The 13774-nt window shown below is 38.5% G+C and overlaps 1 protein-coding gene across 1 annotated transcript in view; it reads right to left on the minus strand.

The window, feature by feature from the left end:
* Positions 1-519: 519 nt before the first annotated feature.
* The window catches only part of LIFR (LIF receptor subunit alpha), a 65431-nt gene continuing 52176 nt past the window's right edge, over positions 520-13774 (minus strand). The window contains exons 15-20 of the mRNA XM_033110142.1: positions 12227-12328; positions 11492-11659; positions 7354-7515; positions 6331-6424; positions 4582-4660; positions 520-4206 (exon numbers count right to left, since the gene is read on the minus strand). Coding sequence (XP_032966033.1) covers positions 3583-4206; positions 4582-4660; positions 6331-6424; positions 7354-7515; positions 11492-11659; positions 12227-12328 — 1229 coding nt within the window. The 3' untranslated portion in view covers positions 520-3582. The remainder of the gene's footprint in view (positions 4207-4581; positions 4661-6330; positions 6425-7353; positions 7516-11491; positions 11660-12226; positions 12329-13774) is intronic.

Consider the following 13774-nt stretch of genomic DNA (forward strand, 5'->3'; position numbering starts at 1 on the left):
CATTTTACTCTTGAGATGCCCAATTTTATACTTTCAAAATAAGAAAAAAGATTTCAGAAAAGATATACAAATTTTAACATGGATCAAAACAGAAAACAGCAAAAATCACTTGAGAGTAAGTAAGTAAAAAGTCTTCTCAGATCTTATGCCTGAGCAGTAGAAATTTTGAGATAACATTTTCTGCATATTGACATGGTAGGGAGTATTTTAACTTCAAAATACCATAAAATTGATTTCAAATTCCCTTTGGAAGAAAATATTCTTTGGTCTCCTTCACTAAACTACATTATTCAAATACTGAAAGGGCAGTGATATTCTTTAAATATGGATGGTATGAAGACAATCAAGAAATTATAGGGCTAATTTCCCACAAGAAGACAAGCTGCATGAAGTTTGAAGAATGTGACTTTGGCCACAGTTTTTAGGACTCGATGTTCTAAATGTAATCCTTCAGATCCATGAGCCATGCAAATAATGCTGGTATGGAAAATGATACTTTTGCCCTTCAACTTTTCTGCGAAATGGCTGCTTCTGGGTCTGAGGTGCAGGATCACAGCCCCGCTATCACTCAAGCACATAAACACACGATTCAACTATCCAGAGAGCCAGGGCCACAATCTCAGATCCAGGCTTCTATAGGTTCAACACATGAAGACTTCAACTGTATATGGGTACTAATCCATGCAATACATAATGTAAAAGGACTATCTAATGTTAAAAGCCTAGCTAAGTCTTCTAAGAATATTTTTATATGAAATGTTATTTCTTTAAGAGGGCCACTCACAAGAGAAATAGTCGTAATGACTACCAGAGTCTCCATTCCTCACAAGGGAAGCTTGACTTGAAATTGGTTTATAAGGGATGTGTAAATGTGTTCTGTACGTAGTAATGTAGTACTACTCAACATACAAAGTGGAACAGAATTCCAGTTCAGACATTTGGGATTTTCTAGCCAATGATTGGGCTTTAGTTGAGGAAAGAAAGATTTCCCCAGTCCTCTTCCTAGGCAGGAAGGGATGGACGGAACCCATCTAGCCGCCCCTTCCAACAAGCCTTTAGTTACTCCTCCCCCAGGGAGAGGAACTAATGTGACCGGACAGAGCATGACCACATGAGACCGCCTTTAACACTGACAGTGTCTCCAATGCCACAAACAACAGGGTATGTGACAAAGGCTGTCTTCTCTCTCTACCTCTCCCTCTTCACTGCCCTGTTTAGGCTGCCACCATATGCCCAGGTGGGGCAGGGGTTGGGAGGCAGTCACTTCCGATCAGCACAGTGGGTCTCGGCTGTCTTCAGTTCAGTGGGAACAATAAGGAACCTGCTTTGGACTCAGACCTAAACCACATTCTTCCAAGCGTACAGCGAGTTATAAGAAGCTTGCCAGACTAAGAACGTTACTCTGCTTCTGATTAACCTAGTGATTGTTGTGGATGGACCTTCAGAAGCAGGGGACAGGTGAATAGCACTCAACCTTTTCCATACAGAACAAGCAGTGAAGTCTTGGACAGAGTGAGAGGACTCAAGAGCCCCAGTGACAGTCACCATTAGCCAAAGAAATGAGTCGTCACATAGAAGGGCACAGGATCCAGATGGTCACAGTTGAAATATATAGTGTTGACAGAGATCACACAGTCTTTTCCCATGATCTCAGTTTAGTGTAATTTAGACCAACTTATCTTTACCTTAGCCAACATGTATCCTTATCTTAGAGAGATGAAGTCAAGAACCTGTATGGTAACAAAGCATGGGGGCAAGAGGGATGCTGTGAAGACAGGCTTCGGCAGGGAGAGAAGGCAGCCCCAGGTCTGAGTGAGTCGGGTGGAAGGAAGCTAAGAAAGGAGCCCAAGAGGAGAAATTAGATGACAGAGAAAACTTTGCTAGTGATGGCTTTGGTTTGATACGTGTTTTAGTGTTGAAAATTTCTATTTTCATTCCACATGTCCATGTATCATGAAGCTCAGGAATTTAGCTGAATTCTAGCAGTAAAAATCTGGATTCATAAACAAAGTACCTATATAGATTTTGTCCTTTGTCACCGTGTGGCTTATCTACAACATGGTTTTTATAAAGATATTTATGAGCTAGGAAAAAAAAAAAAACCTGATCCATTATGTACAATTACAGAACTGGTAACAAAACAGGTATATCTTGACTTATTCAGGTATCTCAAATTTTTAAGTTCTCTTGCCGTAACTATCAAAGCACAAAATGCATAGACAACCTGAGGGCAAGGACAATGTAAGATCTATTTTGTAGTTTTTTATCTGCTTTTCTAAGACCCGCATTCATTCTTGACATCACCTCTGAGAACCAAGGGTGGGCAGCGGAGGCTGTGCGACACGGCTCTGGACAGCTCACGGAGCAACTGCTCCACCTTTCCACAGTCCGCCCATTGACTTACACCGACTTTATGACATTTCATATAAAATAGCCCTTGAATAATTGTTCCTGTAAGAAGCATTGTCTGTTTCATTTATATTTAAAATGTTGAGGCCTGGACCAGACAGTCTGGACTGATGATCATTTAAGAGAGGAACAGCTAAGATGACCGGTCAGGAGGGACATCTGCTGCAAGGTGTCAAGGAGGGCACGGCCCTCTCAGGAAGAACCGAAGCCAGTGAGAACTACACAGACAGCGAATGCAGCCAGACATTGCTTAGTGGTCGTCTCAAACAATAAGTCACTGGAATTACATGTTTATGAATAATATTGAGTTTGTTCATGGATTTATAAAACTGACACTGGAACAAAAAATAACCCAGACTTTTTAAAAACAACTTAGATCTATAGTCTTAGAAATTTAAGTTTTAAATATTAGGGCAACCAACTGTGATATGGGAAGCTGGCATAAACGTTAAAAAATAACAGAGAGGTTTGAAAAACCTACCAAAGCCAGAAAAGACAATTGTGATTTGGGCTGCTCAGTGTCACGCTCGTTTTCCAAGTTTGCACCCCTGAGAACTGTTGGATTACCATTATACAGTAGGCCCAGAAATCAGCATACTTTATCAAACAAAACACTAAATAGCTGTCACTACATTAAAAATTATATTAACTTTTATAAGTGCTGTGGACAGAGGAGAATAGTGTTAAAAGTTTTAAAATCTGTGCTTGGTTTTCATCCAATGAAGCAAATGTCAGGCAAATCAACATCATCATGTTACTTTGACATTTTTTGCCCTTGCCTGCAAATCTGCTTGCAATTCCATAAAGTATACATATGAGAAAACCATTAATGACAGAACAGAACACAGCGGCTGGGGGATTTGTTCTGCACGTATGGACTGGACAGAATTAGGCTCGAAGTGCTTCTTGAAGGTAGAGGACGTGAGAATTCTTTGGCTCGAATCACCAATAGCTCCAAATCTTGAGTTGTGTGGATTGAATTTCGGTGTTACTACTCTTTGGCTTTTAGACTACATTAAAAGCACATTAACACTTTTAGTGTAACTTGCATGTAGTGAAGTCCACCTCACTAACAGTACTTCACAGGATCCCTCCGAGATGCCCAGTGCTGATGCGGCAACACTAGCAATGAGAGCTTATTGAGATGGCAGACGGAAGTGACAGGTGACACTGTTAATCGTTGGGTTTGTTCTGGAAAAAGTTTGTAAAGGACCACCCCCCTCCATTAGATTTAGGAGAGTCTTCATCCTTAGGAGGAATCAAAAACTGTCGGGAGTTAATGGAGCATGGGCTTCCAAAAGATACAATTTCACTGTTGCTGTCTGTGGATCTGGGAGAGTCTGGAGATACCAAGTTCCATGTATTGACATTGGCCTGCGGTCGGTAACCTGCAGTTTTGTCTAAGTCGTCTTCTGCAGCTGCGTCTTCCACAGTGGAAGTAACGGGCAGGTGCATCTGTGGCTTATAGCCTGCCCCTCCCACAGTGTCGGGTTCTTGTTCTTCCTCGGGCTTTGCCTGGGGCTGATACATGGACTGGATATCGATGTAAATGACTTGCGAGGTCCCTGCGGTATCATCTGCTCCTGGGTTTGGTATTTCCTCCTCAATGACCGGTGGACAATAGGACACAACCACGTGGTTTTCGGGTTCTGCATCACAGCGATCCTCTGGTCGCTCAGCTACTGGGGAAATTATTTCTGTATCTTCTATTTTAGGAACCGTGGTTCGAGTTTCCAGAACCTCGACAGTATTGGGGGTACATGGATTCATTTCCAGTGTTTTAAGAGCACTGTTTCCCTAGAAATCAATCGTAAAACAGAGATTAAGGATAGCACTAAAAGCTGCCGCAATGCCCGCCTACAACAAGGGGCATTACTTTGTATCTCTTTTTGCATCTGCTTGTAAAAACTTGTCTCTGCTATTCTGTAGTGCATACTAGAGCAAAGCTACTTTTGTCTACATATTAAGTTTTCTTGCTATTAACAGTAGTGGAAAAAAGAGCATGGTACAAGTGATCTAAAATTAATAATTTTAAGAATTCAGCAGATATTAAAGCACTTATTTTTTCAATGTATTTTACTTAGGATGACATTTGCATGTTAAAAACTTTTCACAAAAGACGAAAAAAAAAGCCAGTACTTCAAAGATAAATATAAAAAAATAAAGGATTACCTCACAGACACTTTTTTGAAACTGTAATGCTTTACAATTTTCTGGATTTGGAATATCAGGGTAGAAGGTTTCTTTAATCCTTTAAATAAAGAATGATTAAGTACATTTAATAATTTTAAGATTAGCAATTAGATAACAATAAATCGTGAGGCTTACTTTGACATTTCATAAGAATGTTTTAATAAACATGAGAAAAATGGAAGATCATTTTTAGTGTAATCATTCGCTAGAGTTTTCTATACAATGTGTTCCAATTTGAAAATGATAAACACTACTTCTATTTCTAAAACTACAATATCTTACATATCTTATAAAAATAGAAAGCAAAGAAATAAAATGGTGTCTGTGCTATCTGGGCAAAGTAAAATACAAGCATTGCTCACACACACACAAACGCGTTCATGATGCAAATGGGATCGCTCAGGGAACACACTCGCATTCTGCAGTTCTCTACTGCTAACAGGCTCTGGACTCTTACAAAAAGGCAAGTTAGTCATCTTGAACAGAAATTAAACAAACAAAAACCAGATTTCTCAGTGTCATGTATTTACAACTGTTCAAAAGAACTTTATTATTTGAAATTCCTACACGAACAAAAGCTTTGTTAATGTAATTTTGAAATGCGCTAACTTCAAACTCTCTTATTTTACTTTTTTATTTGTATTCCAGTCATTTTTAAGATGTGATTTTTGGTAGTGAGAATATATCAAAACAGGATATTCTATAGTTCTTAATTATTGCTATTTTGATTTCTAAGCCAGGATTGCTAGAATACATTTTTGTCTTTGTCATAAATGATGACGTTTTTAAGGCCAGTGAGTACTGGCTATGCATGAACACAGCCATGTGCCCGAAGCCCAGCCCGGGACAGCTCCTGCCAGTTGATCACGAGGCGCTCTCTCCCGCTGAGTCTCTGCTCTGCTCACCTCACCTCACCTCAGCTCACCTCATCTCACCTCACCTCATGCTACTCACGCTCTGGTTTCACCCGGACACACAATTCTCACTTTCTCTAGATCAACTTTTTTCTAATTTCTGAGTCCTCAGAGAAATTATTCTCTCTTCCTGGAACATCCTTTCTCCTCTCCTTACCTTTTGGGACTCTGTTCAGGTGGAACTCCCACAGTGAAGCCATGGCTGACCACCTCCAGTGACATGGTTCGCTTGTCATTCTCATGGCACCCAGCACCTTTCCTAGTACCCACTCACTTTGTACGCATGTATTTATTGCATGATTATGGGTACAATGCCCATCTTCACCAGCATGCTGTAAGTCTTAAGGACCATGCTTATTCAGTTCACCACTGTATCTCTCTTCACCTGGGAGGAGTCATTCACATTTGTTGAATATGTGAATAAATGACCAGATTTTCTGAGTAGGTCACCCGGACAATTGAGATTTTAATTATTAAACTACATTTAATCTTGCTACATTTAACTTAGCTATTGTCATATTTAAGCTTGTAATTTTTATTTATTTTTTTTTGAGTACAACTGTTATTACAATTTAATAACATTTAAATTATAGTAAATACAGTAGGGAAAAATTTATACTTTAACTTTAATTTTTAAACTTTAAATAATATACCATGTTCTTGTCTAACATTAATTGTGACTAAAACAAATCTTTTTCTTTTTTTTTTTTTTACTAACTAGCTTCAACCAAAAAAAGTACTTGTTTGTTAAAGATAAACTGAATAACCATGCCCATAAGAACAGAACAGCAAGAGTAAACACAGGTAGCATTACCATTCTCGTTTCCGATAGCAAAGGATACTGGTTACCACTCCAACGACGACAGCCACTGCCACTGGGATGAGGATGGCAATGATCAATCCCACGGCTGAAAAGAGAATATTGCAAATATTAAAATCCCCATTTTTAGTATGAAGTATAGAATAAATTTATATTAGAAGGTATTTAAGTTGGTAGATGAAAAGAAATCCTAACTGCTCCAGGGACACTGAAAATTATTAAAATATAACCTCAATTATTTTAATAATTTTTATACTAATACTTAAATTCTTTAGAGCAGGGTTTCTCAATCTCGGCACTATTGACATTGTAGGCCAGATATTTCCTCATTGTATGTGTGGTGGGGGGAGGGCTACAACGTACATTGTAGGAAGTTTAGCAGCATCCCTGAGCTTCTAACCACTAGATCCCAGGAGCACCTGCAATTAGGACAACCAAAAGTGTCACCAGACATTGCCACGTGTCCCTAAGGAGGCAAAATCACCCACAGCTGACAACCATATCCTCATGATCCTTTATTTAAGAGTGTGCGTGAACACCAACTCAGAAATGGAGATAAGTCAGAACCAAATTAAAGTCCTTTGTTGTTGACAAGATCGCCAAGTCCATCACTCTTCTCCACTTTCCATCTCAAATTTGTAAGTGTTGTGCTTAACACATTTTTTTTTTTAGAATAGTTTCTTTCACTTTTCCTTGGATATGTTAAAAATCAAGAATACGCAGGGCAAAAAAGTTTAAACCAATTGACCATTACATAAATTCAACATGAATTTAGAACTCTATAGACTTCAGATGTATCTTTAATTCACTAATTTCCTAGGTACTCATTAGGAAATAGCTTCAAATAACTGAAAAGAATACATATGAAGTCATCTCATGGCCTTTTAACACTGCCCTCTACCCACTATAAACTACAACAAAATGTGAAATTTAAAAAAGAGGGGGTTTCTTCATAAATGAAAATCACTAGAATCACTATGCATTTGCAAAGCATCTCAATGGCAATATTTAACTCACAATTTTCCTTTGTCACCACAAACATGCTCTTCTCTGGGCCCATTCCACCATTTGTATAGGCTCGCAAGACAAGATGGTAACTTGTTTTCCCTTGAAGATCAGCAATTCTCAGTGTCTTCTGGGATATGTCAGTAATATTTTTTATCTTTACATCAGAACGACCTATTTTTAAAGTGAAGAAAATTATTACAGATTTCTATATCATTTTAAACACATGGTTACTCATAGCTGTCACTCTCATATGCTTTTCAGATGAGTCCAGCTGCCGGCCAGCTCCAGAGCCAAGGCCCGTGAAGCCAGCCAGTGCCATCGTCAAGTTCTACCTCTGCCAGTTAGTACGTAGCTATGTGACCTGGACCTATTATTTAAACCACCCTGAAACTGAGAGTCTCTAACTATGAAATAGAATATCACGACCCTACGTCACTGGTGAAGTTTTCATAACCATTCTCTAAAATACTGCCTGGCATGTTAACAGACAATCACTACAAGTCACTTTTCTTTCTGTTATTAAGAGCATGAAAAACCACTACAACCAAAACTCACTGAGGTGGGGACTCTGTCACTCAGGCTGACCCTGTCTACCGTGTTTCCCTGAAAATAAGACCTAGCCGGACAATCAGCTCTAATGCGTCTTTTGGAGCAAAAATTAATATAAGATCCGGTCTTATATTATATTATATTGTATCATACCCAGTCTTATATTAAAATAAGACCGGGTCTTATATTAATTTTTGCTACAAAAGATGCATTAGAGCTGGTTGTCTGGCTAGGTCTTATTTTCGGGGAAACACGGTAGAAGTCCAGTGAGAGACTCGAGGGAGCAAAAGTTCATATCAATGGAGATTACTCTCAACCACTCAGGAAAAGAGGCAGTGTGCATCTGAGTTCTCAAATGAGACACTAATGAGGAAGCCTTTGAGTCATTTCAAAAAGAAGCATAAAGAGCTGTTTAAATGATTACTTCTAAAAATTTTCACCAACATAATACTAGACCATAGTTAAAAAATTAAACCATACTAAATGGTTAATAACCAAAAAGGAGCAGTTCCTTGCTAGCACCTTTCCCCCACAGTGTACAACCCCTTTAAAAATCATGTTATCAAATTCTTTGGGTATTTACTTCCAATTTTCAAAATAAACCTAAACTGGTCGTGCTTGAGTTTTAAATTTTAGACACGATCTACTCATGTCCTACGAGGTGGATGAAGATTTCGCTCTGTCACACCTACCACTACCACTTCTCCCTGCAACCCCACATCGGGCATACAGAAACATCAAAACATTTGGTCAATTCAGGATTTATATTACTGTCATCATATAAATACAGATTACTGCTAAGGCAAAATGCTTGGAATTATGTTTTCTTTCCTGTTTTTCTGTTGTTATAACTGATGTTTATCCTCATTTGCTTAATGTATCAATTCCTAATTCTTCCCACATCCTCGAATGAATATTCAATACAATTTTCCATGTGGGCCAACACACCAAGTCCTAGTGCCACTGCCCTCCCCCAGCCCCTGCCCACTTCCCTCCTAGGGCCTCCTCCTTGGAGCATCTCCTCTAGACTGGAAGCCTTCGAGACTGCTGCCTCCCCACTGATTTCCTCAGGTTGATATCAGCATTCCTCTGGCAGCTTCCTGAGAAAGGGTACAGGGAGGAAGAAATATGGGCAGGCTTGCATGCCTAAAAATGTCTCCCACTCTCAAATTGGTCGATAGATTGGCCAAGAATAAAATCATTGGTTAAAAATAATTTTCACTCAGTATTTTGAAGACACATCTGTGGTCCCTTCTAGTATCTGGTGTGTTGTTGAGAAGGCTGCTATCCTTCTTATTGCTGACCCCTTGCACACAAGCTGCTTTTCTCTGATTGTCTCTAGGATTTTTTCTTTATACATCAGGTGCTCAAAAATTCACGATGACATGCCTTGGCATAGAGTTTATTTTTCTATTTATTTAATTGTGTACTTAATGGGACCTTTTACTCTATATACTGAGGTCTTCCAGTTCTGGGAAATTTTCTAATGCTACGTCTTTAAAAATTTTCTTCTCTCTATTTCACTCTTCTCTTGACAGAAGTCCTATAAAGCAGGATACTGCAGGTTTTTGATGCTCCAACTTTCTTTTAACTCCCAGTTTTCTCCTCTGCCTTTGTCTAATTTGGGGAAGAATTTCTCAATTTTCCATTTAATTTCTCTGTCTTCTAATTCCTTAAAAATATTTCTGACCACATTTTTAATTTTGAGGAGTTTTTACCTGTCTTCTGATTTTTACTTTTTATAAGTGCCATGTCTTTTCAATAAATACAGTTTATCTCAATAATCCAAGAATAGTCTTGCTTTTTGTTTTAAATTTCTGTTTCTCCCCATTGAATCTGTCTCCTCTGATTTCTGTCTTTCATGTTAGAAGCTTTCTCAACCATCTGGTTATCCCTGGCTGCTAGTGATGTTTCAGAGTGAGCCACAAAGGCCCACAGAGCCTTGCTGTGCGTGGGTGAGATTTATTGGTCTGTGGGCTTTACTTATGCCTGGTGGGGAATGACCAGGTGGGTTCCTCGCTTTTCACTGGGACAATCCCCCAAACATCAGCATCTTTTACGTCTTTCCTCAGGAACCATTTACTTTTCCCAAAGAAAGATCCTCTAATCTTTTGACCGAGGAAATAGGCCTAGCTGAAGATGTCCAAACTGCTGGGTGAAAAGGAGGAAAAGGGAAGGTTATACTGCTCCAGGCGTCCCCCTGTCTGGAGGCTCTCTGGTTCAGTTTCTTCAAAGAATAAACCTCTTGTCTGCAAGCAGGGCAGAGGGCATTCACATTAGCTAGATGAAGCTGGTGTAGGACTGCCCCTTACAGACTTTTTCAATCACCTCCAACGTTTAGCCCACATCCACCCTAACCATTTTCCTCCAATCCTGGCCTTGAAGAATGAATTAAATTACTTCTCACTGATAACTGACTGTCCACCCAGATTTTACCATCCTCCACTCCTCTAGGTCATTTGCCCCACTTCCAATAGCCCCCAAATGTCTAAATCCACTTTTTGGGGATACTGTTGCCTCTCTAGTTCTCTTTGTGCCTTTATACGTATTTTTTTATTATTTTTTTTATTTTACTCTGATTTTAGTGACCGATCCACCATGTCTAAATAGAAATCTAGATGCTGGAAGTCCAGAATTTTAACTGGCTCAAGTATAAAATTTGAGCATTTGAGGAAAATTACACTAGACTCCGGATGTTTGTAGAATTTCATATTTAGGGTTTCCCTCCTCCACAGGCAACACTGAAGGTTCAGGAAACGCAGAACTTAGTGATGTGGGGACGGTGCACACTTAACGCAGCTGCTCTCTGGAAGTGACTGAGCTAATGCCTGGTCAGCATCTTGGTGCAGCGATGCGGCTCTCTACTTGTCAGACCAGCATTAAATAATTAAAACGGTTTCTTTCTCAGGAAAGGTCATTAAGGGGAATGAAAGCTCTCAAATTGAAAAGATGGTATGTTTGTGTTATGCAGCTATGAATAAGAAAGCGCTAACTCCAACAGAAACAATTTAGGGAAAAGCCAGAAGTCTGCATAAACATTTCTGTATTTGTAAATTTAAGAATTCTCTAAATTCTTTGGCCATACACTTACCAGTTGTCAAGGATTGACTGTACTTTCTAAGATCTAATGGATGCACTCGACCCATCCAGTCAATTAAGTTTCCCAGCTCTCTAAGGCTGTGGCTAACTGTGAGGGCAGCTTTCTGTCAGATAACAAAGGAAGCTCTAAAGCCATTCTTTGGGTTCCTGAGTTTTTCTTCTCCATTAAATACAGGAAGACTTTTTTTTAAGTAACCTTCATGAGATGCTATGTTATTGATCATGCAAGACTAGTAAGAGATGGTTTCTGTCCTATAGGGCTTACAATTAAAGGCTTCAGAATAAATGATTTCTGAATGACTCCACATCATTTAGCACATACTTAAAATCTTAAAATTCTCATATTAATAAAATGACTGCACTTTCATTTCTCTATTTTTCAGACAGTTTTGGGAACCAGTATTCAAGTAATCAGCGGCACTTTCTTTCCTTTCCTGTTCTTTTGTGATTAATGAAGAATGTCTAAGAAGCACTATACTCACTCTAGTAATTTACTTACCAGATTCCAAACCCCTCATCTTAGATGTGTCTCTCTCTCCTTTTTCAAAGTAAAATAAATATCCTCTTAAAAAGCCTCTAAGTTCTTCCACAGGAATGTCTTCCCATTTTACTAATATGGAATCTGCAGATGTATCCTCAACAGTAAAATCTGGTGCAACAATTGGAGCTGTAAAAGGAAAAAATGTCAATAGCTAAAGGAGAGTTTACTAATACAGAGTTAAGACATTAATGTGTCTGGCTTCAAAAATAGCTCAACTTGGAATTAAAACTTTATTCTCTACTTAATCACAAACTTTCACAGATATTGTCACAAACACTTTTGCTGTGAAGCTAATAACCAGACACACAAATGTAGAACTTACAACTTTTGAACATAATACCAATCTAGGGAAGAAACCTATGCAAAAATCTTTAAGTTGCTACTCAAATAGACTTCATTTATATTTCCCATCTTTATTGAAGTCTGGAAGAAGTTAATAGTTGCTTAAATTTGCGTAAGTGCAAATTGAGTATTTTTGACATCCAAATTAAGATTTAATTTTTCAATAAGAAATATAAACATTAAACAAATGAAGAATAAGTAATCACAAATAATTTTAAATTTATTATACAAATTATGTTTACTTCCTTGAACTAAACATCCCATATAATATATTTTTAGATCCCAATTGTTGTCCATTTATAATTTCTCATGTTACCTTGAACTCTAAGAAAACTTACCCATTTAACTTACCCAATTCTTCTATATATCCAATTACAGAACGTAATAATTGATATCCTTGATTTCTGCACCCATACAGGAAAATACTGTATCTTACACCTGGTCGAAACTGATCTACAGGATGAACACAGTGAACTTTCCTAAGTACACATTACTATGAATATCTGTTTTAGAAATATCAAATTTATATAACTTAGTCTGAAATTTCCAAAGCTAATTTTAAACATATGTATTATTATAAAAAAAATGCATCCATATTTGCAAAATTGGTAAATATTCAGACTGAATATTGACTAAAAAATTAAACAAATTCACTTCTATTGTAATAAAAAGTTTAGCATTATAACATGATATCACTTTGAAGAAGGAAAAAATGGTGATCAAGGCTTTGAATTTTTCCTTAAAAATCAAGCAATAATGATGGTTTCTTCTCAGGTTTGTACCAGAGTCAGTTTACTAACAATACATCCCAGGTCCACATCATGCCTCTGAAAAGTCCTTCCCTAACTAGTGTTAGTTTGGGATTGGAAAGCAACCACTGCGCTCTCTCCTTGCTCCAAAAAGCAGATACTAAAATTTCCACTCTACTTTGACACTTCAGTATTAAAGGAACCAGGTCTTAGAGTCTGTTCCTCTATACAGAATCACCACTTAATAAATGTCACAAGACATACAAGAGAAGCTGTGTAACTTCAATTCAAAAAGCCCCTCTTAAATGCCTCCTCAATACAATGCCACGTGTGAAATGCTGGGAACACAGAGGTGGATATAACAAGGCTGTGGCCTGGGGAAGCTGGCAGAGAAGTAGGAAGACAAATAGGGGTAAGCATAGACCAGAGGGGCGTGTTGTTGACAGTGGCCCCACAAAGAAGGAAAAAAAGCCACCAAAAAGTGACAACTAAACAGGGCCTTGAAGGACAATTAGGAGCTCACCAGTGGTGGTCCAGGAAGAACATACTGCTCGGGAGGGGAATGGCAGTATACGCGATGGTATTTAATTTGTGGAATGCAATTCTTCTAGTGTGGTTAAAGCACTAGCTCTCCAATTATGTGCCCACAGAACACCAGTGATCTACAGGCTCAAAAGTGAGATGGTCAACCTCTAATATCATTTTGGAACCTTTTTCTTTGGAGACAGGTACTCTTGAGGTTATGACTTTATACCGCATGTATATTAGTAAATCTATACTTAATGTTTCAATTATGTATATCAATATTCTATAGGGTTCTGATGCCTAAAAAGAGAAAGAGCCTCAGTGCGTTAGAGCAACAGGGACATGTTTTGATGTCATAAGAGAGGAGAGCTGAAAGAGTCGATGACTGGATGAGGGCAAAACAGGAGAAGTGCCTCCTATGGCCACACGCTATTCTAGCAGCAATAAATAAAAGACAAAATTCCCAGCCTCTTAAAGCTTTGCATTGCTTTGAAGTTGAGTCCTGGTGCTAGCACATACTAGTTTTGTGACCTTGAGCAGGTTACCTGACTTCTCCGGACCGCTGGAGGGCCTCTGCTCATGTACCTTGGCATAGCAAGTTTTCCTTCTCAACCTACAGGTGACA

Source organism: Rhinolophus ferrumequinum, chromosome 7 (assembly GCF_004115265.2).
Source record: "Rhinolophus ferrumequinum isolate MPI-CBG mRhiFer1 chromosome 7, mRhiFer1_v1.p, whole genome shotgun sequence".
Taxonomy (NCBI): Eukaryota; Metazoa; Chordata; class Mammalia; order Chiroptera; family Rhinolophidae; genus Rhinolophus; species Rhinolophus ferrumequinum.